The sequence below is a fragment of the Callorhinus ursinus genome, unplaced genomic scaffold (assembly GCF_003265705.2).
Source record: "Callorhinus ursinus isolate GAN/ISIS: 27379988/994484 unplaced genomic scaffold, GSC_fseal_2.0 scaffold68, whole genome shotgun sequence".
NCBI classification, from domain to species: domain Eukaryota; kingdom Metazoa; phylum Chordata; class Mammalia; order Carnivora; family Otariidae; genus Callorhinus; species Callorhinus ursinus.
Window position 1 is genome coordinate 1,817,406 of NW_027397130.1, and position 24,658 is coordinate 1,842,063.

At 62.6% G+C, this 24,658-nt stretch overlaps 2 protein-coding genes across 4 annotated transcripts in view; both read right to left on the minus strand.

The window, feature by feature from the left end:
* Positions 1-4,495, minus strand: part of CHMP6 (charged multivesicular body protein 6) — a 7,975-nt gene extending 3,480 nt beyond the window's left edge. The window contains exons 1-6 of the mRNA XM_025859995.2: positions 4,371-4,495; positions 1,968-2,077; positions 1,728-1,815; positions 1,557-1,643; positions 627-692; positions 351-431 (exon numbers count right to left, since the gene is read on the minus strand). Of these exons, the coding sequence (XP_025715780.1) occupies positions 351-431; positions 627-692; positions 1,557-1,643; positions 1,728-1,815; positions 1,968-2,077; positions 4,371-4,433 (495 nt within the window). The 5' untranslated portion in view covers positions 4,434-4,495. The remainder of the gene's footprint in view (positions 1-350; positions 432-626; positions 693-1,556; positions 1,644-1,727; positions 1,816-1,967; positions 2,078-4,370) is intronic.
* Positions 4,496-11,597: 7,102 nt separating this feature from the next.
* The window catches only part of RPTOR (regulatory associated protein of MTOR complex 1), a 341,577-nt gene continuing 328,516 nt past the window's right edge, over positions 11,598-24,658 (minus strand). For 2 of the 3 annotated variants that reach the window (XM_025859594.2, XM_025859593.2), the window contains 7 exons: positions 23,119-23,225; positions 21,575-21,702; positions 20,121-20,207; positions 19,098-19,214; positions 18,630-18,759; positions 15,643-18,031; positions 11,598-13,656 (listed from right to left, as the gene is read on the minus strand). In XM_025859594.2, coding sequence (XP_025715379.1) covers positions 17,963-18,031; positions 18,630-18,759; positions 19,098-19,214; positions 20,121-20,207; positions 21,575-21,702; positions 23,119-23,225 — 638 coding nt within the window. In that variant the 3' untranslated portion in view covers positions 11,598-13,656; positions 15,643-17,962. The remainder of the gene's footprint in view (positions 13,657-15,642; positions 18,032-18,629; positions 18,760-19,097; positions 19,215-20,120; positions 20,208-21,574; positions 21,703-23,118; positions 23,226-24,658) is intronic. The other variant, XM_073885974.1, reaches the window with a different exon arrangement.

Sequence of the window (24,658 nt, forward strand, 5' to 3'; positions counted from 1 at the left end):
ATGCTCAGTCCTGGGGGTCCTCTATCACCTGAGTGACTGTGCTCAGTCCTGAGAGGTCCTATCACCTGAGTGATTGTGCTCAGTACTGAGGTCCTATCACCTGAGTGATTATGCTCAGTCCTGGGGGGTCCTATCACCTGAGTGACTGTGCTCGGTCCTGGGGGTCCTATCACCTGAGTGTGCTCAGTACTGAGAGGTCCTACCACCTGAGTGACTGCGCTCAGTCCTGGGGGTCCTCTATCACCTGAGTGACTGTGCTCGGTCCTGGGGGTCCTATCACCTGAGTGTGCTCAGTACTGAAAGGTCCTGTTACCTGAGTGATGGTGCTCAGTACTGAGAGGTCCTATTACCTGAGTGATTGCATTCAGCTCCTCCAGGATGGCATCTTCATCTTCCTGAGTGAAGCTTCCTGCCAACAGCTCATCTATTTGCTGCAAACGGAAGAGCAGAGGTGAGGACTGTGGCCAGGCTGGGGCAGGGGGTAAAGTGGCCCCTTGTGGAGGAAGGAGACAACCCGTGGCTCAAGGCCCCCCTTACTCGAGGGCGGCCACCGGGCACTCACGCAGGTGGTAGGTGTGCTTGCCGGCTGGTGGAAGGTGGGGGCCCTGGAACCCGGCAACACCTACCCGCTGGTACTCCACAGCCTCCTGGGTCTCCTCCAGTATCCGCTCCACTTCTTCTATGGACATCACCTGATCAGTCCAGAGGGAGTCTCGTCAGTGAGGCACATGACAGAAGCCCTTGCAGTAAGGCCACCTGGACTGGCAGGGCACAAGACAGGCCATGCGGGACACGACACAGTTCTGGTCGTTTCTGCCGCAGGCTGGGCCCACGCACAGAGGCTCCAGGGCTCCGAAAAGACCCGTCTTTTCAGAAGCCTCGACTACACTGCTCAGACTCCTGCTGGCCCTTCGCCCCAGACCTCCGGGCACCCCAACCAACCCTAGAAGGTCCAGCTAGAAATAAGTAAGAAGGTGTCAGAAACTTTCTCTGGGCAGCTGACTTAATTTCGTTTGGGTTCAAGGAACTGCCTTTGCTTGCCTGGCAAGTACAGCACCTGTCAGAGGTGGTCAGAGACGGACGGAAGTCAGAGAAGCTGGGTGGCTGTGGCGCTCTGTGTAGCCCCTGCTGTCCACTCACCAGGAGATGGGAGTGGGCTGGGGCACGGCCTCTCCGGGCCTCGCCCCTCCTTTTGCTACCCACCTCCATGCCTCATCCTATGACAAGGCTGTGTTCCCTTCCTCCAGGAAGCCCTCCCAATTAGTTCACCACACCCTTCCTGCACCCTCACGGGACTTTTCTTCCAGTCACTTGAACGTCTGTGGACCCAATTCATAGTCTGTGCCCATCACCCCACTCTTAGGTCAATACCCTGGGTTTGTCCGCCACCAATACCATCACCTTCTCCCGGTAGCAACTGGCTTTCCCACATTCCCAACTGGCACCAACAGCTCCTGGCCAATGGCCCGGGCACAGGTGTGGCCTCGGGCACAAGCCCCGCCCCCTCGTTCACCCAGCTCCCCTTCCTCTCTGCCTGCAGCCCTGCAAGGACCTACCTGGTGCATCTTTTTCAGACACTCATTTCCAATCTGCAGCCCTTCGACCACCTTCATTTCAATCTGGGTGAACTCAATGCTCTGGACCTGAGGAGGACGCCAAAGCAGACCAGGTGGTCAGGGGCCTGCCTCCCCCACCTCCTTCTCCCCCCAACTGCCTGCTCCGCCTACCATCGTTTCCAGGCTGGTGATTTGGTTTTCTGTCTTGTCCAGAAGCTGCTCCCGGTACCGCTTCTTCTTGAGCAGCAGCTTGGCCCGTCTGCAGAGGGAACCCGCACGGTGACCTGCCAGCCGTGCCCGTTCGCTGGCCTTACCCGGCACGGACCGGCCTCCTGGGCCTACCCCACCCCCTGCTCTAGGCCGACAGGGGACTGAAGCCCCTTTGCACAGCCTGCCCTGGGCCCCACTCACTCCTTCTTCCCGTCCCGCAGGAGCTGCCTGGCGATCTCGCGCTCCCGCTCCAGCTGCTGGGTGATCCTCTTCTGGTACTGCTTCAGCTTGTCCCGCTGCTGCTTCAGTTGCTGCGAGAGAGCAGGCGTGGGTCAACACCGTGCCCTCGCTGCCCCGGGCCCTGCGCAGGCCACCCAGCACCCTCACAGCTGCCCCGGCAGCACACCGTCTATCACAGAGTTCTCCGTGGGGACAAAGGGCACATGGGGCAATGTCTGGAGACATTTGCGGCTGTCACCACTTGGGGGGGGGGCATGCTCCTGGTACCAGTGGGTGGAGGCCAGGGGTGCTGCTCAGCATCCTGCAATGCCTGGGACGCCCCACACAGTGGGGAGGCAGCCCCAGTGTCCACAGTGCTGAGGTGGGGAGCCTGTTCTCAAATGCATCACTGCATAGCATGGCTGTGGATGCTCGGGAGAGAAGGAGAGCAGCAGGTCAGAGTGTTGCCACTGCCTCAAAGGCTCAGACACACAGGGAAGGGCCCCAGAGAGCCACCATCCCACCCAGCCACGACGAGGGTTTGGGGCCTTCCATCCCGGCTTCACTCTGCTGGCTTTAGACGTGTTCTCGATATGTTTAGCTACCCTGCTCTTGTCGCTTATCACCGTGCCTGAGTTGACAACAGACGGCACATTTGGGTGAAGTGCTTGCGTGATCTTGCCAAGCACCTGGGACCCCCGGGTACAGTCCCAGAAAGGACACAGGGTCATTTACACATGCCCTATTTTAGGCCATTCACATTGCTTCCAAATTTCACCATTTCAGATGACACTATGGTGAGCACCTGCAGGCACAGGGCACTTCTCATAGATAGCTTTATATCTTTACCATTGATTACTGTTGAGTTAATTAACTTAATTAAGTCAAAAGGTTCATACATCTTTAAGACTCAGTATAGTGAGAAATCATCCACCAGCGTAGGCGTGTCTGCAGGAGCCTGATTCATGGCTCCTTCTACAGCACGTTCTCCTTAGTGCCTGCCCCAGGGCACCGCGTGGCTGTGGGTCAGGCCCGGTGATGGCCGCACACACTCTCCTTGCTGCAATGAAAGGGGCCCACTATCCTGGCCCCATGGCCCAGAGACACCGTGGCCAGCCTACGTGCCCAGTCTTCTCAGCTCTGGCTGCCGTTCCTCCCCGGGAGCTGGGCACCCACCCCTGCCCCTCGGGCCGCTGTCCAAGCTGGGCGTGTACAGAGTATTGAAGACGAGCCTAAAGAAGCAGGTGGGGCCAGACTGCCTCCTTTGTAAAACGAGAGGTGACAGTGGAGGGTCACGGGACAGAGAGCACACTGGGGCCTGGAGCCTCTCAGCTTTACAGCCTAGGAAAACATCAGGCAGTAATTCGGTTTATTGTGTGCAAACCTCGCTGTTCCAGTCTGGGCCACAGCAAACTGAACTCCTGGCAAGCAGAGAGGGCTCCTTCCAGAGAAACCCAAAGGGGAGTCCTTCGGAGAAGAGAATCGCCTTGGGGGTTCCCGCGGGCGCCAGGTGCGCCCCCCGCCTCCCCAGAGCTTAGTGCTCCTCCCGCGCAGCACCCACCGCCGCTCAGATTTTCTCTAGGGACAGACATGCCCGATTCCCCTTCATCTGGGGAACTTCAGTTCAGAACCTTTTATGACATAGGGTCTCTGAAGCCAAGGTGAAAAAACCATCTGTCATTTGAGTTTCTCTCTTGGTACAAAAATGACGCATTTTTGTTGTAGATAATTTTGAAAAGAAAGCACGAGCAAAGGTACACTCTGCTCAGATTTTGGGCCACCTCCTTCCTGGCGCACTTTTCTCCTTACAGAAATGGACCGGGGTGCACATGCCATTTCACTTAACCTGTCGGAGGATTCTGTCCACAGGAACTCACTTTCCGGCCGGAGCGCCCCGGAGCCTGCCAACAGCAGGAGCAACGCCACGGACACAGCCGCGTGGAGTGGCGGCGGCCCAGCACCGTCGGGGGGCTCCGGGGCGCCCCAGGGGGGGCCGAACGGGCTCGCAGACCCAGGCGAGGCTGGCGCGCCCCGAATCTCGACCCCGCGCCTTGGCTGCGCCGCGGCTCCCCGGCCCTGGGGCGCGGCCGGGCCCCCCCCCCCCAGCCCGGGCCGTGGGGCTCGGACCCCGCCACCTGCGAGCGCGCGCTCGCCCGCCGGCCAGGCGTGACCACGACACAGCGCGACGCGCCGACACCGCGGCCCCGTCCGGCCCTCCCTCGGGCCGCCCTGCAGCCCCCGAGCGGACGCGCCTCGGGGCTCGGGCCGCCCGCCGCCCGCGGTCCGGCGCCGCGGCCCGGCTGCGAGAAGCCCGTCCGGCGGAGCGGCAGGCCCTCCGTCTGCCCCAGGCTCGCCGCCCCCGTCGCCGCGGGGCCCGGCTCTCACCAGGACGGCCTTGTCTTGCTCGGTGACCCGGCTCGGCTTCTTGCGGCCGAACAGGTTGCCCATGGCGCCCCGGCCCCGCGGCCCCGCCCGCCGCGCCCCCTCGCCGCCCGCGCGGCCGCCGTACGCTGGCCCCGCCCCCGACGGCGGCCGCGCGGGGCCAGGCGCCGCAGAAGGCGAAGCGCGTGCGGGGGAACTGCCGGCCGTCCGCCGGTTCGAATCCGCCCCTGCAGGCCTCGGCGACCGTGGCACGAGGACGCTGCCGGCCGGGCCTGCGCAGTCCTAAATGACGCATTTCGCGTGCCCTCCAGAATGTCCCCCAGCTGTGCAGATGAAGACTCAATGTTCCAGCCTCCTGTTTAGGTGGGATCCTTGCAAGGTAACCGGTGGACAGTATCCGCAGGCCGTTAGAAATCTTGTACCCGAGCCACTGCCCCCTGGCTGGTGCTGTGACCACAAAATGCTGCGTTTAGTGATGTTATATTCAACCTGCGGGCTCCCAGGTGTCTCCTGAGAGCTACCTGGGCCGTCCACCCGGCCCTGCACCCCGGTGACTCTGGATCCACCTGGGCTGTGGCTCAGCGCCCGGACCTGCTCAGCATGGCCCGTCTCCGCTTCTGGTGCCCTGTGCTCTGGCAGAAGCCTCCAGCCCTGGAGGATGAGAGCCTGCACGGGGCTTTGGGGTGGGGAGCCACTCACACCTGCCACCCTGGTTTCCACCTGTGCGTTCTGGCCGTGAGTCCCTGGTTCGGAGGGCACACTGCCTCTCATAGGACAGCACCCAGCCCTGTTCGGTCACCCCAGCTGATCCTGTAACGGAGTCTGCAATGGGCCGGGCCACCGTCCTGACAGCCCAGTGGCTCGTGGGCAATACGTGCCCGAGATGAGCAATCCCGGGGAATGAGCCCCTTGCCTTCCCTCCTTCTGCAAAATGACCTCCTTGGTCAGAAGCGGTGTTGTGTGGGCACCGTGCTGGCCGGCCTCCAGCGCACACGGGTGCTGCTCTAGCAGAAAGCCCCGTAGGTGGGAAGGGAAATCCATATCCAGAGGAAGTGTCTATGCAGGGAGGACAAGTCACTGCCTCATGATGGAAACATCCTGATTAGCCAACCTGCTGTCAGGTGGCTGGCTGGTCCCCCCAGGGAGCGGTGCTATTCCGGGGGCTCGGCGCTGTTGAGCGGCTGGGCACTCCGCAGTTGTTGGGGGCAGGCGGGCCTTGGTTGGGGGAAGTCTGTGTTGCTGAGCCCCTAGCCTCTATCCCAGCTGCCATGGCCACTTCGTGAGCACCGAGAGGCAGGGGAAAGCCGTTCAGGGTGGCGACTCATGTCAGGTTTTGGCCATAAGGCCTAGAGCTCCATTTCTGTTCCACGAGGCGGGCACTAGTCTAGGTGGCTGCCCATGTATTTCATTCTGGACACCCTGATTAACCAGAGTCCCTGTGAGAGAGCACTCCGCACAGCAGTGTGTCCCAGCCTCCTACTAGGGTAAGGTCCAGCCTTGGTTGGAGACGGCGTGGCCGCTGCGGGACCATGCAGCCTGCCTGGGGCAAAGAAAGGTTGCAGAGGCTGAGAGCCAGAGCTGGTCTGCAGGAGAGCCCACCCCTTGGCCAGGAAACTCACTAGGGGGTACATGGTGGCCACAGAAACTGCCCACCAGGGCTGAGAATCTTGCTGGGCACAGGATAGGCTGGAGGAGGTCCGCCAGAAGCAGCCACAGGTGGAGGAGAAACTCGCTGACGAGCCTTCCGCTTGCTGACCCGCTGGCAGTGCGCCGTAGGAAGAGAGAAGCAGCCTGAGACACAAAGGGAGCCCCTCGCTCTCCCTGGCAGCCGCGTTGCTCCCACACTCTGGCGAGGAAGCCCCATCAAGCTAGCTGGCGAAGGAGAAATGTCTGCAGGTCTGGCTCCCCATCACGAGCGGCCAAAGAGAGAGCGAGTCCCCCGTCAGCCTTCACATACCGCAGCAGCGATGCTCCAGGACTCCCAGGACCGGGTCATAAAGGTGACATGGCCAGTGGAACACTCACCTGGAACTCAGCCACCTAGTCGGCAGAGCCTGGTGGCCCGGAGCGCAGCCTGCGTGGGGGAGGAACTGGCAGGCAGCGGCCCGCGCCAGCCACGCGGCCACCGGCTTGGACAGGGAGGTCTCCATCCCCCGTTGGCAGGGCCACGCCAGCTGACGTCGCAGGGAGCAGGGATGCGCCTTCCCTGCGGGCTCGGCCTAAACTGCAGATTCCTGACCTCGACCCACCGTGGTGGCTGGTTCCACAGCAACAGTGGACCGGAATGATGGAGTAGGCACCTTGGGCAGGCGGGGGATCTGCAGCGTGTACTTCTTGGAATCCTGCACGGTGGGGCCCATTCTGCCCTGTGTTTCGGGCCCCAGTCCTGGAACCGGCTCGGGCTGGGGGCAGGTGCGGGGTCGGACTCTGTTAGGTGCTTGGCGTCAGATCTCTCCTCACCCGATCTGGATTATTTTCTCAATGATCAGTGCGAGCTTTCCTACAACGTCCATCTTGTTCAGGCCTAGGGGCACCTGACCAGCTGCCAAGTCCAAGACCAATGCCGAAGAGTCCGGCACTGTCCCTCGTGACCACTGCTCCCACAGCCCCGCTCTCTTGACCCCTGGGCCTGCCCCCTTGGGTGCCTAGGGGAAATCAGCACCTCCACCGTCATTCCTGGCCCACAGAGGGCTTTTCAAGAACGTGAGGTCCTCACCATGGGCTTTCTCAGGGCCCCTGTCAAGGTGCTTTGGGGACAGAGCGAGGGACCCAGTGAGTGGGCTGCACCTGACACATTCACAGCATGTCCTTATCTCCCTAAGCCCCTGGAGTCTCCCTTATGTATTACACCAAGGGATTTCTGGCAGCTCAGCTGTGCTGCGCTAAGTCCAAGTTTCCAGCAACAAAGGGGCAAAGTTCGGAGGAGGTCCAGGAAAGGCCCTCGGCAGGTGAAAGCAAGAGGTGGGGCCGCGAGTGTCTGGAGAGAGTGCCTGGGCAGGCCCTCTGTGGCTCTCTGCTGTGAGTCAGCAAAATCTTGGTATTCTTGGGCTGGGGTCTGGAGGAGAATCACCTCCTCGAGGCGAGTGACTGCCTCAGTGTGGTCCCCATGGCAGGGGCTGTCTCAGGGAGGAGGGTCCCCTGTGCTGGCGGGCCAGGCTTTACGGGCTTAGCCCCAGGGGCGGGGCAAGGTCCTTCCACCCCAGGGTCTCCGTCCTCACTCCTCCGCGCTCCAGTCCGGACCTGGCGGGGTGGAGAGCCCACTGTCCGTGGGAATCCTGCCAGCCCCAGGATGAAGCTGGGGGAGTGGTTTCCGGATACAACGGTCCTGCCACAGGAAACCAGATCTTTCATAGTAGTCCAACAGATTTTCCGATTTTCTGGTTCTACCCTGGAACTGAGAACTTAAAGCTCGTCATCTTAAAAACGTCTTATTCTCCGGGGAAGTCAGAAATTGCCAGCCCGCCCCACCGTTCCCCCAGAACGCTGCTTTGCAGCTGCTTCTTGGGCTCCCAGAACCGGGCTTTCAGGAAACACTTGCTGCCAGCGAGTCATAGACACGTGTTCCGACACAGCTCGCCGCAGCTACCCATCCCCTGTTTTTCACAGGCTGCCTTAGTCTGCTCGGGCTGCCGTGACAGATCGGTACAGACCGGGCGGCCGAAACAACAGAATCTCACTGTCTCTCAGTCTGGAGGCTGGAAGTCGAGGTGTGGGCAGGGCGAGTTCCTGCTGAGGCTCTGAGGGGGCCCCTGCTCCGGGCCTCTCCCAGCCGCTGGGTTAGGGTTGGGGTTAGGGTCAGCCTTTGCACTCCTCCTTGGCTTGTCTCTGCCGCCATCTGCACCCGCCCCCTTGTGTGTGTGTCTGTGTGCAGATTTTCCCTTTCCATAGGGTACCAGTCCTATTGCATCACGGCCCATCCCAGTGACCTCATTTTATCTTAATTACCTCTGTAGAGACCCTACTTCCAAATTACATCACATTCAGAGGAACCAGGGGTTAGGCCCCACCACGCAGTAATGAGATCATCACTTCCTGTAACCTACTGTGGATTTCTGCCTTTGAAGCTCTCTCCTGGAATGACCTGTGATACGAAGCACTGCATCACCCACCTTCGCTCGGGGCACCTCTCTGGGCATTTCAAGCCCAAAGTGTTTAATACAGAGAGTCTGTACTTCTAAACCACTGACAGCGTGGCAGGAATGAAGGTGGAGGGTCCCATCACTGGATCTTGGGGGCTACAGAGACTCTGCGGCTTGCGTGAAGTGCGTGCTCAGTGACCGTGGCCTCCAGCCCGGGGTGTGCTGCACCGTCTCACCTGCCAAAGCGCCCCCAGCTGGGAGAATCCTCCTGTGGGTGGAAAGTAGCCCAGAATTCCGATGTAGCTTCCGGGGAAGGTGTCAATGGGGAGGTGGCGTTGGGGGTGGCCAATCCACGACACGCAGACCCGGGGGACGTTGGTATGAAAACATGGCCCTTGTGGGGGGCCACCATCAGCAGGGCTGCTGGAGGCCTGGTAGGGTGCTGGCGGCCCCTGTGGAGTGACCCCGGGCCTTCTGGTGCAGATGACACCAGCTGCACTTGAGACAACCGGGGAGTTGGCTGCGTGGGACCAGCGCGGGAAGCCGCCTGGGACTTCTCTGTCCACCTGCTCTCCATCCTCCTGTCCTGGCTCCCCGACAAGAGCTCTGACTGGCTTCCCTCCCGGGGCCAATCGGCTGTGGCCGTGGGGGGGAAAGGAAGGCTGATTGGCTGAGCCTGGTGTCATGCTTGCAGCTGAGCCAATCCGCAGGCGGGAGGGCGGGGCCCACGGGAGGCGGGCGCTCCCACTCACGTGCACTGAGCGGAGGGAATTTCCTTCCCCGGGTCCCGCGACGCGCCTGCGTGGGGACTGTGGGTCCGGCTCGGGCCAGGACACCCCGGCGGAGGCCGAGCTGGGGGCTGGCTGGTGCACTTTGGACACGGGGGTACAGGTGCACTTTGGACACGGGGCCATGCGGTGTGTTAGGAGTTTTCAGGGGTCCCGGGGGTCAGACTAAGGAGGCACTGACAGAAACGGTGGCCGAGCCAAAGAACATTCTGGAAGAAGTCAGAAGAATCCGGGCAAATTTCCAGGGATTGGGTGTGAGCTCAGGAAATGCGCTGAAGACACAGGTGAGGTGTTGGCCCTGCCCATTGCGTGGACGCTACGGTGGACACTGGAGCAGTCCCGGGGATGGCCTGTGGGAGCCCCCAGGGCAGGCATCCTTGGGGGGCTGGGGGAGGGAGGCAGCTCTGAGAGTTTGGGGCTGCAGGGAGAGGCCCAGCAGAGGTTTGGTGACACCGAACCGCAGCAGGGCAAGTGTGGAGACACGGTGGTCCTTTAGGGCCTCGAGAGAGGAAGAGGTGCGGGGCCGCCAGGGCAGCCACTTCCTTCCTGGAAGCCTCGCGCGGCTGTGCCGGGCTGTGGCCGGGCAGCGGCGAGCCCCGCGGCGGCCACGCGGTGGCGCTGCAGGACAGCCTGGCGGCCACGCGGCGGGGCGGACGCCTGGACGTGGCCGGCTCCCCGCGGAGGCCCCGACCTGGGCACCTGCACCCAGTGTCCCCGCGCCCCCCATCCCAGCACGTCAGCACGCGGCCCTTCACACCCCAGCACCTGGCAGCCAGCAAGCAGGGGCCCCTGGGGGTCCTCGCAGGAAGGATGGAGAGCTTCCTGGGCCGGGACGCTGCCCCGGGTCCGCCCGCCCGGGCGAGGTCGTCTCTGTCCGCGCATCCCCGGCTCATGTACTCCTTCAGTCCTCCGTCTGCCCATCCACTCGGTCGGTGCCTGCCGCGTGCAGGCCCTGCTCTGGCTGCTGCCGTGGGTTTGCGTCAGGCGTGGGGGCTCGGGATGGCGGGCTGTTCTGATGGGGAATGACATCTGGTCTCAGGAGCACAGACACGGGGACAGCGAGGGGGCAGTGTGGGAGCGCGGACAGGGCTCCGGGGCTCGTCTGATTCTGATCCTCCGCTCGGCGGAGGCTCCTGGCCCTTCCTGGGGAGGGGCTGATCTCACCTGGATTCGTAAAGGTGGCTCAGCTGCTCCCCCGAGGGGGACGGGGGTGGCGGCGGAAAATGGCCCTGGAGACCACAAGGGGCCGCCCCGGTGAGAGCAGGTGGGGGGTGGAGGTGCCCTTGAGAGGAGAGGCAAACCACGGCAGACACACGCCAGTCCCTGTGAGGAGACACACGGGGGAACGGCACAGAGGGACTGGGCGCCTGCCTGATGCGGAGCTGGACTCTGAGCCCCCGGCCTCCGGGGGGGGGGGCGGGGGGGTGACGGTGGCCGGGGGGGGGGCGGGGGGGTGACGGTGGCCTGGCCGGGGGCGTGGGGAGCAGACGGACGTGTGCCTAGCAGCCGCTGCCTGCAGGGTGGCCCCAGGGGCTGGGTGCCGAGCTGCTCTGGTCAGGCAGCACCCACCTGCGCCCACGTGCGGTGGTCTCAGGCCCAGGAAGAGCGTCTGGGAGTGGGAGAGTAGAGAAGGGGCGTGCAGGGCAGGGGTGAGGGCTGGGCGGGGCTGTCCCTCAGCTGTGCCACCGCAGGGGCTACAAGGGCCGAGAGGGCCAGAAGCGCCCTTGGGTGTCCCTTCCACACGGTGCCAGCGCTGCCCTGAGTGACCACGGAATGCCCGGCACATCTGAGACCAGGTCATAAAAGCCCGGGGGGCCGTGTCCCGGCTGAAAGCTGACGGCAGCCCCACAGAGGGGGCTCGGAGCCAGCAGCACCCGGTGGCGGCTCAGCATCCCGACCCTCACAGCTGAGGCGCCGATGGCCTTGCGGTCAGCGGCTGGGCCCGGCTCTTCGTTCCGCGGCCGGGGGTAGCAGCTGCCCTGCCACGACCCGCCCCCGAACCCGGGGCTCAGAGGCCGCCTAGCTGCCTGCCAGGGGTCTTGGGGCCCCTCCCAAGCTGGCCTCGTGGCTGTTGGTGGGAGGGCTGCCCGATCGCCGTGCCGCTTCCTCTAGCACCGGTGATCCGAGGGCCTGGTGCCAGGGCTGCCCGCTTCGTGCCCCCAGCGGTCGCAGGGCCCTGAGATGCCTCCAGGCCCTTCGTGTCCCCAGGTCGCAGACTTACTGGCCCTGCGAGTCCCTGCAACTCCGCCCTCCCTCTTGACGTGCGCGGACCTAGGAGAGTTTCGGTTTCCCGCAAGCACAGCCCGGATTCAAACCCAGACCAGCCCAAAGCCCCGCTCCGGAGCCACGCTCTCCGGCCTCTCTTTGGGTATTTTGTTTATTGAGGTGACATTCACGTCACATACAACTCAGTATTTTAAAGTGAACAATTCAGTGCATTTAGTGCCTTCACAACGTTGTGCAACCACTACCCCTGTGTAGTTCTAGAACATTCTCATCACCCCAGGAAAGCACTCCATGCCCGTTAAGTAATCACTCCCCCCGCCCCCCAGCTCCTAGTAACCACTGGTCTGTCCGTTTCTGTGCATTTGCCGACCCCGGATATTTCATAAAAGAAGTATACAGTATGTGGCCTTCTGTGTCTGTCCTCTTTCCACGTCCGTCCACGTTGTGGCAGGTGTCAGTACTTGCTTTTTAGAGCTGAGGAATAAATACTCCATTGTGTGGCAAGACCACATTTTGTTTATTCGTCCGTCAGGGGACGCCTGGGTTGCGTCCACCTTCAGCTGTGAAGAGCGCGGCCAAGAACGTGCGTGCACTGTACGGCCTGTGCGTTCCTCTGGGTAAGTGTCCAGGAGGCGAGCCACCGAGGAGCGCGCTAACGGTAGGCTTAGCGCCGCGCTGCATCGAGCACGAGGACCCCCTCCACCTCCCGGCCACACTAGCCACGTGCCGTCTTCGGGATTCTGGCCGATTCGTGTCCATTCCCGGGCTCTCCATCCTGCTTCCCTGGCCGGGCCGCCCACCCTCACCCCAGCACCGCCGTTTGGATCGCCGTAGCTTTGTAGTTAAGTTTTGAAACAGGGAAATACAAATCCTCCAAGTTTTTTCATTACTCTTCTGGCTATTTGGGGGGGGGGGGTCCTTGCAATTTCATATGCCTTTGAGGGTTGGCCTTCCCACTTCTGCAAAAAGGCGATGGGGGTTTTGATAAGGATGAGATCACCGTGGAGTGTTGCCACTGATGTCCACTGGGCCTTCGTGCCCGTGTGCTGGGGCCAGCTCTGCCTTCCGCGACGCGTGTGGTCCTCGGCGTGTAAGTCTGCACCTCCTTTGTTAAATCTGTTCCAAGGTATTCTGCTCGTTTGGTAAATGGAATTGGCGTCTTCATTTCCTTTTCGGGCTGCTCCTTGTTGGGGCGCCATTTGCTTTTCCCCCAGTCCAGAAAGTTCTGGTACATAGCAAAAAAGAAAGAAAACCACACATGGTGTCCACTCTGTCCTCGGTTGTAGCTGTTGCAGGCCTCCGCCCCCTTCCCTGGGGCGCCCGGGGTCCTGTGTGTGGCTGGGGCTCCCTCAGAGCCAGCGGGGTCGCTGGAAGGGCTTGGTCTGGGCCCTCCGATTAGGAGAAAGCTGGACTTAGAGTGCATGATGTGTGTTGGGGGCTGGGCTGTCATGGTCCCCAGGGACCCTCCCCTGCGGGGCAGGACTACGGCGCATGCTGGGGACAAGCTCTGGGCCTGGCTCCTACTGGTCTCCCCCCAGCCCCTTCCCACCATAGTCGGGGTCCACTCTGGGAGGCCCCAGTCTTGACTCCCACGTGGAGGGGTACAGCACCAGACCGGCTCTGCTGCCCACCCGGATCAGTGCTCCGTTCTGCGGTGGTGGCTTGTCCCCCTTAGTGCTCCTCTTTTGAGACTCCTTCTACACAGTGGGCAGCGCCTGGGTTGGTTCGTCTGCATCCTCGGCCACCTGTCCTGTTAGGCCTGGTGCTGCCGACCAGCTGGCCAACCCTCCCTGGAGGCCCCTTGGGCTGAGGCTCTTGGGTGAAGCCTCCTCACCCCCTGCCTCTCCCAGTGCTGGGGGCGGGGGAGAGACGGAGATGGGCCTCTGCCTCCCGACCCCCTGTGCCCTGTTGCATGTGCCACGCCGCGTGGCTGAGCAGTCTGCTCACTGGTACAGGTGGGTGGCCGCGGCGACCCTGGCTCCCTCCGCGGCTTCGTTCCAGTGGGGGCCTGGCAGGCGGGGGCCATGGGGGCTGCCCTGACCCAGGATGTTCCGGCTGGACAGGTGGGTGGGGAGCACGGCGCTCGCCCTTGGTCCTGTCTCGGAGACATGAAGCCCACCCCTCACGAGTGGGTGAAGGCCCCGTCCGTCCAGGTGGAACGAAGGGGCTGTAGTTGATTTCCTCTTCTAGCCGCCGCTGCCGAGGAGGAGAAATTGAGAGAAACTGAGAGAAGGCCGCAAGTATGGCCTCGAAACCGATTAGCTGAGGGCCTGACAACAGTCACTGAAACTCTCTCCGCAGCTCCCTCCTAAACCCTGAGGCCGGGCCGCCTGCCAGGCGGGGGCAGGGCTGGCGGGGGGTCTCCCGCCCCCTCCGGGAGAAGGAGCTGACGGCCCCAGTTCCTAGTAAAGCCCTGAGGTCAAGCCCCTGGTTAAAACCTCGGAGAAGAATGGGTCCATGGAGGCCGCCCGCCTGCTCGGTGGGAATCGTAGGCGGACGGGCTGCACACCCCCCCCCCCGTAATTCTTCCCACACTCTCTCTGCCGGGCCTTCTGTCCTGAGACTGAATGACCAGCGCACGCAGGCGTGCCTGCACACGTGTGCACCCCATGTCCCCGCGGTCACCCGGTGAGCGCGGGTCTGCTGTAGGGGCCTCTGCACCTCCCTTACCATGAGGACAGCCTAGGGGATGCTCCCCAGAAGTCTGACTCAGGACACACCTTCGGGCCACCGCTACCCCGCGCGGTGGCTCCAGGGGGCCCAGCAGGACGACCCCACGAGATGCCACTGCCCGAGGAAGCTGCCGTCCCCTCCCCCGGGGCGCCGCTGTGCAGCGGGCCTGGGCCTGGGCGGGTTGAGGGGGTGGGGGGGGGGGGGGTGAGGAACGAGTCGCCTGGCGGGCCCCTGGCGCCCCCCGGTGGCCAACTCCCGCCGCGCATCCAGCTTTCACTCTTCGGAGCACCGTGTTTGCCCTCAAGTCCTGGCGACGGAAAAACCGATGTTGACAGGAAAATATTACTTTCTCAGCGGAAGCACGGGCGCTGGAAGGCTGGGTATCTTTCTTGCAGAAAACAAACGTCGCCCGGTCAGGAGCTGCGGCGCTCAGAGCCCCGGGTTTCCATGGCGACGGCCGCCCTCCCCACCTGCGACCGGAGCGGAACAGGCGCTGCGCTGGGGGTTCGGCCTCTGCCCCGCGCGGCCACTCCGGGGCTGATGCCCCCCCTCCACCCCTTTCCCCCACCGAGGGCAGGACAGACGCTTTTCTTCCCATTCCGGCCGCCACCCACCTCCTCTTGGCAGAGGGTCCCCTGCATTTGGGGGCTCTGCTTGATGGGGGTCTTTGACCTGAGGCTTGCAGACCGAGGGAATGGTCGGCGGACTAAAGCCCCTTAAGGATGTCCGCGTCCTACCCTGGGGGCCGTGACTCCGGGGAACAGGGGCTAGGGGGATGTTGCAGGCGGCCCTGAGGCCAGGCCGAGGCTGCCTGTGACGTCGGGGGACTGTCCCCCAGGGTCCTTAAAAGCGGAAGAGGGGGCAGAGAGCGTCAGAGTCATGAGACACGAGAAGCTCCTGGAACCGGGGATGCGGCAGATCCTGGAAGCTGGGAAAGGCGGGAAATTGGAGTGCCCCCTGGGCCTCTCCGGAACCCAGGAGTGTTTGCGGCCATGGGGGTCTGCTGCAGCAGCCACGGGAGGCTCGCACAGGGGTGTCATCAATCTGGGGGACCCTCAGTGCTATTCCCAAGGCCTGGACGTTTTCTTTCCCAACTGCCCCTTGCTGCAGTCCCTGAGGACCCTGTCCGGAGCCCCCTGAGCCCACTCCTGTCGTCGCTGCGGCGCAGGTGCCCGTGCTGCTGGGGTGTGAGCATTCCTTCTAGAACAAGGGCCCACACAGAGCCCCCAGAACCTCTCACCCTGGCAGAACCAACCAATGCCTACTGGGCAGTGATTTCTCCAGGAAGCCGGCCAGCCCCTCCCAGGGGGGCCCACAGCGGGCAGCGATGGTGACCTTGCGTCCTGGGAGTCACGTCGAGCCCCATCTGCGACGGCGGCCGCGTGACCTGAGTGCATCGGCGCCTCCTCTCGCTGCACCCCGGCGCCTCCTCTCGCTGCACCCCGGTGCGCCCAAACCTCCCCATTGCTCCCCCCGCCCCTCGCTTTGGAGCTGGTGTGCGTAATTCACCGGACCTGGGGTACACCCCTGCCCCACGCAGCACCCCCACCCTTGGTGGAGTGAAGGTCTCAAAGGGGCCTCAGTGTGAGGATGCCCGAGTCGCGACCCCAGTTGTGCCCCCACCCAGTGGACGTGGCTTTGGGCGAGTTACTTAATTCCCGGCCTCCACTTCCTTTCACAGGGGTGACAAGAGCCTATCCGCAAGCGGCGTCCAGGAAGCCACCCCCATGGAAGGATCGGGGGCCCCTCATGACCCACTCGCGTCTTCAGAGGCCGGAGAGCGTCGGGTGGGCGGCGGGGCTTCGCGGGGGTGACGCATGGGCCGGCGGGGTCGGAGAGGGCGGGGAGGCGGACTTGGCCGCGGAGCCTCCGGAAGGAACCGGGGCGGCAGCCCACGCCCTCCGCGAGGAGAGGCCCCGCCCCGCCGACCGCACCCCCACAAACGTCCGGTCCCCCCGACCACACCCGCCAGCCCCGCCCCCGCCCCACAAACGTCCCGCCCCCGACCACACCCTCAGCCCCGCCCCCGCCCCCCCCCACAAGCTACAAGGCTGCAGACAGACCACCTCTGCACTTGTTTATTGTCATGAACAGTTGTCGTTTGCTCTCACTTTCACTCCGCAATTCTCATTTGGTAAAATAAATAGAGATAAACGAACCTTCAGGGCGTGCTCTGTGGAGCCCCGGTTAACTCCATGATTGGATTTTCGCGTCGGACCCGGGAAGACCCAGCCGGCCGCCGCGTGGGCGGTCCCGTGTCCGCACAGACCGCCCAGCTCCGCGGCCTGGAGTCCGCCGCGCCCGACCCATCCGGTGGGCCAGCTGCCGGGCGCGGACAGGTGCCAGGTGCCGGCAGCCTGGGAGCCCGTGCGGACCCCGTCCCGGAGCCGGCTCCCGGGGCGCACGGGCGTCCCCGCGGCCGCAGAGCCCGGTGCTGCCCGGTCCCCGGGGACACGGCCCTGGCGGAGGCAGAGCACCCGCCGCAGCACGACGGGACTCACATTCCCACTATTATGGCCTCGTAGTGGCAGAATTAGTTAAGCCAGCTCACTCCTCCCCTATCTGAAGAATCTTGATTCCCAAGGAAAATGGAAAAAATGCTTTTCAGAATATCATCATTGTGGTTTTGTTTTACAAGCGCTGTTTGTAATTGCTTAGCACATTCTCTGCTGTCCTTTCTGGGGCTAAACCGTCCCCGTGGCTCTGAGGTCGTGCACGTACACGTGAAGACACACACGCACACCTGTGTGCCGACATGCAGACGCCCTGACCCGTGCCAAAGCAATCACCAAGAAACTTTTGTGCGTCACTCGCTGCAAGACACAAACTTCTGCTGAGCCAGCCAGTGGTGGGAAGAATGGGCCACTGCTGACCCACAGACGCCCGCGGCGCTCCAGCCGTCCCTGCACTGTGCGTGTGTGATGCCTGTGCAGGCCAGGAGGCCGTGGGGCCGCACAACTGTGTGCTCGCGTGTGGGCTCGGGTGTGCAGACCACGGGCCCCGCACTGCGTGTACACCCATGTGGGAGGCCACAGGCCTCGTGGCTGTCACTGCACCTGCCTAGGGAACAGCAGCACTTGAGAGAAACAGGCCCTGTGGCCCAAGGTGGTGGCGGAATGGCCAAGGACCTGCCTCACCTGTCCGAAGCCACAGGCCCCTCCTGCTAGCGGGTCTGTGATGAGAGGGGCCTGTGCCGGGAAGGTGGGCTGTGTGGTGGAGGGGCACTGCCAGTCCTCGCTCCCCCTGGCCATGAAGGCCCCTACAAGGACTGGCGGTTGGCGAGGGGGCTTGGGCTGTCTCCTTCTACATGCGCCGGCTCTGTCTCTTGAACTCCCCCTGCCCCCAGCCTGGAAATGCCCCCAGGAGCGCATGCGCAGAAAAAACAGCCCAGGCTAGCTTGCAGCCAGGGGGATGCAGCCCAGGCTGGCTCATGGCCAGGCAGTGGCCCAGAGACCTATGTTGAGCCCTAGAGCTCCCCTGTCCGCCAGGGTGGCTGAGCCCTGGGGAGATGGCATCTGTCTCAGAGCTTTTGTGGAGCCAATGCTCAGGTCCCTCGTGAAATAGAACGAGTGTGTTTCCCCCTTTAAAAATCTCAGAAGCAAAACAGGACGGGAAGGGTGCTGGGGTGTCTGCGACTGTCCTTGGGCTGTCACACGGCAGGACTCCACCAGAGGCCCCTTCCCTGGGCTCCTGGGCGTGACAGCGGCCACAGACGGACAGACAGACAGCGAGGGGCCTCCTGGAGCCCTCGGCAGCAGGTCAGGACCAGTGTTGAGGGTGTCGCGGTGGATCCACTATGTACACGGAGGCCTGGCGGGGAGGGCGCCCGCTATCTGGCGCGCTTCTCCACCGAGTACACGGAGATGTAGTAGTCGTTGCTGCCCACGGCCAGGTGAGGCTGCAGAGGAGAGCAGGGCAGGTGAGCGGGCAGGAGGGTGGGGAGGGCGCCCTGCGGCTTCCTCATCCCCACCCTGCTGTGGCTCTCAGCAGAGGCCCCACAGCCCGCCACAGGGACACAGGAGCTCCCACAGCTCCCTGCAGGGACGGTCTGGGACCCCAGTGCCACGTGTCCGGGCTGAGAGCCCCGTGCTGCATGGGGGCCTCTGGCGGAGCCCACAGACTCGTGGAGCAGCCGTAAGGGACGGGCTGCCCCTCCCCGGGGAGCACAGTCTGGGCGAGGACACCCCAGCACCCTCTTCACTGCACAGCTTCTCCAGGGGCGGCACCAGGGCAGTGGCCAGGGGTGACAGGAAAAGCGGGGCTGTCTCATGTCTGTGCAGCCCACGACTCCCTGCCTGATGGGGGAATCTGGTGCTGTTTTTGGAGGTAGCTTGGGGGCCATGACCCTTGGAGACCCTAGGACCTGACAAGATCTTGTTTCGTGCCATTCTTGGACACGGGGAGGGAGAAGCCCAGGGCGGCCTGGCTGTAGACACCCCTGCCCCTCTGAGTCCCCCTGCATCCCCCCTGCGCCCTGGGGGTGGGGAGACACAGACCCAGTGTGGGTGGAAGGCCAGACAGCTGATGGCCCCGACGCGCTGGCCCATAAACCCGTCATAGTACTTGATGTGGCTGATGAGCTCCCCATTCCCGCTGTAGACGGCCGTGAACTGGTTCATGGAGCCGCTGCACATAGAAGGTCTGGCATGAGCCTTCCGCTGGGGTGGAATGTGGCCCAGGGGTGAAGCATGGGGGGGGGCGATGGGGGGTGGCAGGTGTGTCCATAGGGAGAGGTGGCCCCCCTTTCCTCTCACACGGGCACCATCCCAGACACGGGGCTGACCTACCCGCCCCTCACCCAGGCACGAGGGGCCCCACAATTACGTGGCTCCAAAGAGCTCTCCTTCCCAGGCCATGGGGGGGTAGCACCTGTTGTTTACATGGAGACCCGAGGCTGACTCTGGGTGCTCTGAGACGGTTGGGTCAGGAAAGGCCCTTCATTTTCTCTTAGGGTTGGCACCTACCAGGCGATCAGGTTTGCCTGGGGGTGGATGTCAAGGGCCGTGAGCCCCTTCACGATCTGAAGGACATTCACAGACTCCGGCATCCGAGGGTCAAAGAAGCGTACGTCCCCGTTGACACTGCCGGGAAAGGGTCACTGCTGGTGAGGCTGGGGCATGCCGGCCTCTGAGGGCTGGCCGCATGCAGTCCGGGGCCCACGTGCACACGCGCTGCTCCAGGCCAAGGCCGGCTGGCCTGAGTGCCCAGTAAGGCCCCCGAGGCATGGCAGGCGCCCACCCCACTGGCCCCGGCAACCGGGACCAGCATCAACCCCCCTGGACTCCTCCCCAGAGCCAGAAAAGGCCCTCCCTCCAAGGAGTGAAGCAGCAGTAAGTAAAGAAACAGGGGGAAGAGGATGTGAGTTATTGGTTTCATTTCTAGTCCCGGAGATTAGATTTTGTGCAGCCAGGGGATGCAGTTACAGGATGGGAGGGAGGGGAGGTGGGAAGGCAGGGAGGCGGGGAGGCGACATGTCACCCCTGGAGGCCACCTTTCCTGCCCTTGGTCTCTGGTGGGTGTCGTTCTAAGAGCTATGTTCTGTTTTTATACTACAAATAAGGGAGAGAGCATTTCTTTGAAGAAATGGTGGCTTTGTGACAGTAAATTACATTTTGCTGTCCCTTTAACGGGCAAATAAATATTCGCTGCTCTCAGCACGGGATTTACTGGGCAGCAGAAATGGATTTATGGGCAGACGACTACTCCATGCAGTGATCCCACAGCAAAGGGCCGGAAGGTGCCCACCCCCCTCCCGTGTACACCCTGCCGGCCGCCACTGAGCCAGCCTCCTGCTGCCCGCGGGCGAGGCTCTCCAGCGGGAGGCCCGATGTGTCCCTGCCCTCCCACCGGCCCTGACCTTTCTGGCCAGTCCCAGAGCAGAGGTTAATTAGAGCCCAGAAATGCTATCCTTTCCTGGCTGTTTAAATACCAAAGAGAAAATAATGTTTTTACAGCAATAGGTCTCATAAATATTCCGTGCTCATTACCTCACGCTCATGATGTGGCCCTCAGGGTGCTTCTGGAGGTAGGCCTTCACCACCCAGGCTGTGTGCTCCCGGTAGGTCATGACGCGGCTGTGGGGGGCGGGGGGAGGATGGGGTCAGAGCTGGGGGGGGGGGGGGCCGGCGGCTGGGGGGGCGGGGACAGCAGGCTGGCCGCCGGTGCAGGCAGCACGGGAGCAGGAACTAAGAAGCCGAGGGCGTGACTTCATTTGGAGTGTTCACTTAAAGCCGTCAGGGTCTGCTCTGTCTGGGGGCCGGCGGCCTCCACGCACTGCTCGCCATGGTGTTGGGACGCGGCCAGGTCCCCTGGGAGCCCCCCAGACAGGGCTTCGCACCGTGCAGCTCCCATCCCGCGACTCTGAGGGTCAGGAATGAGAACCCCAACCGAGGAGCTGCTGAAGTGGAGACCCCTGGCGCGGAGGACACACGCCACACACAGCAAGCCACGAGTCACCACTGGGGTGCGCGGGTGCCCAGTGTCACTGCCCTCAGTGCCAGGACGAGACCCCAGCTGTACCCTCAGGGCCGCCCCATGACCCTCGGCTCCCTCAGAGCCAATCTGCGACTTTACTGCCTGCTCAGGGTAGCTTTTGAAAACGACGGCTTGATGGAGGTTAAGCTCACCCTTTCAGAGCGCATCGTGAGTGGGTTTCAGTGTGCTCACAGCCATGTGAGGGTACTTCCGCCAGCCCAGAAAGAAACCCCACTCCCCACCCTCACAGTGGCGGCTTTCTGGGGGTGCTGCCCATTCTCTGTGTGGATCCTTCTGCAGAGAACCTGCAGGGTGAGTATGGGCCCACCTGGCACCAGTCCAGACTCGGGTCTGTACTGGGAGACCCCACCCAACGTGGCCCGGCACCAGGGCCTCTGCAGCAAACAGCCCGTCCAGCAGCTCGTCCCACGGGGTTCCTTCAGCCCCACAGTCACATACCTGCCCACTTGCCCCGCCCCCCCACCCCACCCCTGAAGGCCAGGCTTGATTTTCCGGGACAAGGTGGGTGTTAATAAGCACATCGCTCCAGGGGCCCCGAGAGACTGTGCCGTCATCTACCAGCCGTGGGGCTCAGGTGAGTCACCACCAGCTGGACCTCAGCTCCTCACCTGCCCACAGGTAACAGCACTTGCCCCCTAGTGCCTGGCCCCACCTGGCCCCTGGCCTAGGACTTGCCCCCCAGAGCCTGAAACAGCCATGACACACACGTCACTCAGCGCTGCGTGATGCCCACAGGGGCACCACCCGACACCGTCTCCTTGGCTGTCCACCGTGCTCAGGAGGGAAAATGAGCTCAGGAAGGGCGGTACTTTGCCAGGCCCCCCGCCCTGCTGGCTTTCCCTTCCACGTGCTTTGGGAATGTGGCCTCGGTGGGGGGTGCCCAGTGGGCTTTGGGAGGCTCCCTCTGTCTGGAGGGTGCTGGTGCTGGGGGGAGGGTGTGGATTACCATTCGCTGAGCGCCATCCTCCGGTCGTAGACGCGGATGGAGCCGTCGCCGAGGCCAGCCACAATGAGGGAGCGGTGGGAGTCACAGGAAAGGCTTGTCACACAGCTGTCAGCGCCGGTGGGGATGTCCTGGGGCCGGGCACAGGCGCTGTGGTGAGGGCCCCCCACAGCGGCCGGGCAAGCCACCACCCCTGGCCCAGGACCCCTGCCTTCTCCACCAAGGAAGGCATTGAAGGCCCGGGGAGCCTGAGGGACCCGCAGGGGACCCGAGTGAGTCAGGCCCACACCCGCCCAAGAGTTGGTCCCCCGTCCCTAGGGCCGCAGCCAGCACACAACTCTGGGAACCGGCTTTTGGTGCCAATGAACTTTCCAGTGTCACCCTCTTTCCTAAAAAGGAAGACGAAGCACATTTTGGTAGGGACAGATCCTCCTAATTAGTTCAGGAAAGGGTCTAGGGAGTTCTGCCTCCATAAGCCGCTTCCTCGCTGCTTGTCCTGGTGGCCGTAAATGCCGTGGAAGGGCGGGGGTGCTGAATGCCGGGTAGGAAAGAGCAGGAGACCAAAGGGGCCACAAGAGGGAAGTGCTTTCCCCTTGTCAGGGGTTTGCTGCTCTTGGGTTCACAGGGAAGAAATCCAACATGAATGGAATCCGATCCGTTTAAGAGGTAACAAGACGAGGGGCCACAGCTGCACCTCTGGGACACCCCACTTGCTCAGAGGACTTGCAGGCGGGAGGGGGCCAGGGATGAGCCCCCGGTGGCTGAGCTGAAGACAAGTTCTGGGGGCACGGACTCCCAAGTAAGGGTTGCGAGCATCGGGTGTCCACACTGCACTGGAGGGCTGCAGGGAATGGCTAGTCCCGGGTCCCAGAAAGAATGTGTGACAAGCTGACTGTGCCTTTGCAGGACCCGAGCGCAGGGCAGAGGGAGGTTACCTCTGCCCAGGCGGCGGCAGCTCGGACAACCGTGCCCCTGGCCTCACTTTGGCTCCCCGTCCCCAGCCCTTCTAGTTCGACCCAGAGCCCGCCCTCCTCTGCTGGGCGCCCATGTGACTGAGGGCTTGGCGGGAGGCCCAGGGCCAGGCTGGGGAGCTCCTGGGCCTCAAGCCATAGGCAGTACCACCACCCAAAATTTCAGAGGCCCCGAGCTGTCTGCAGCCCTACTGCACCTTCCAGGATGCCTCTGTCAAAACCAATTCCCTCCTTGCTCTGTTGATTAAAACAGAGTTAAGAGATGCTTTAAGAAGCACGCAGTCAAATAATTCACCATTCCAATTTAAAATGTTTTCACCCTACTGCTTTCTGGTATTCCCTAGTTTGCATGGATAAAATAATCTTGGGAAATAATTAGGGTTAGCATCGGCTTAATCACACTGCGATGCAGGGTCAAAGTGTCACGATACATGGGCATCTAGGGGTAATGAGCTTCTGACGGTGTGGAGGCTGCATACTGCCTCCCTGGTGTGACCCCGACTCTTGCTTCTCTCTGACAAGGCCTGTTTGGTGGGGGGAGCAGAGCTGGGGGGCCTGGCGGGGTGTTGCGGTTACCTGCACCTTCATCTCACGGTCTGTGTCCCAGATCCGGACGATCCGCACGTCCCCCGAGCTCATGAGGAGGCCGGTCTCCTGCTCCCAGTCCACCACCATCCCGGCTCCTGGAGAGACATAGACCGCTCCGGCGTCACCGCGGGAGCCTGTCCTGGGCAGCCACTCAGCACCAAGGAGCGCCACACCACCCACAGCCACGGCCGGGTCCCCAACCCCATGGGAGCTCCAGGTTCCCAGTCTGGGTCAGGGCAGCAATTCGGAGTCTTTCCCGGATCCCTGCTCTGCCCAGGCATCTGCTGGCGGGCAGCACCATCCTAGGACTGTTCAACATGCCCGTTTTCTAAAACATCTGGGCACAGCGGGCAGCCCTGCAACTTCAGAGCGGGCATGGCGATGCTTCTCTTGGCCACATCAAGGCTCAAGCACGCGGTTTCTCGGGGCTGAGCAGGAGCTCTGCAGAGGCTGAGCAGACTGTGCCAGAAGTGAGGCCCATGCTGGGACTGCACGGGGAGGCCAGTGACTGCAGCGTCCCTAAAGGTGGCATTAAAATCTCACGGGAGGGACTCTGCTTAAAACAACATTACGTTTTAAACATACAGGAGAGATCCCGTACCCACCACCCGGATCTAACAGTGGCTGACATTACCCCCTTTTCGTTCTTTTGAAAAGGAGCAAGATTTTAGACCAGCAAAAGGCTCACTTGCCCGCTGTGATCTTGGCCAAACCGTCCCCAGGCCTCGGGCATCTTCCCAAGCTGGGCCGTGTGCATCCCCCATCCAGGTGCACCTGTCCACACATCAGGACGGCTTCGGCTAAATGCCACCAATTTCACATGGGGCATATTTCCTAGGAACCTGTGTTCCCCTCCCAGGTCACGTTGTGCAGACTCATCCTGCCCAGTAGGTTGGGGTCTGCTTGACCCATTTATCTGTTCCCTGACTCCACAAACCATGGCTGCAGTGGTGACATGTGCACTTGGAAGGAGGCTCTCCGGTGGGAGGGGCTGCATCTGCAGCCGTGGCGGAGACCCACGCACCAGACCCCGCGGTCGCTGGCCTTTGCGATATTCTTCCTCCGCCAGACGCATGTGCTGCGACCTGCATCATGACACCAGATCTCTTTCTGTTCTTTCACTTACGTGATGACCTCCTTTGTGTGTTTCTTCAGTCACACTTGTCAAACTCATTTCTGCTGCTCCACGCTGCGGCCCCCGCAGCCCCCACGTCCCTGGGCACCCTGTTCTGGAGCCCGTAATGCCTTGTTCTCTTCCACTGTGTCCTTTTAGGGTGGTGGACCTCTCTCCAGGACCCAATCTCCCTTCCGACCCCGGGCTACCCGCCAGGTACCCCCATCAGCAGCACTGGGGGCGCGAGCCGGGCCTAGACCCTGGACAGACTTCTAAGCACGGATGACTTGGCTCAGCTGTGAAAGTATTCCGAGCACCACTCTCTGCAGGGAGACACTGAATTAGTGGGCACAGGGTTTCCTTCTGGCAGATGACAATGTTCTGGAACTAGCTGGGTGGAGGTCGCACATTATG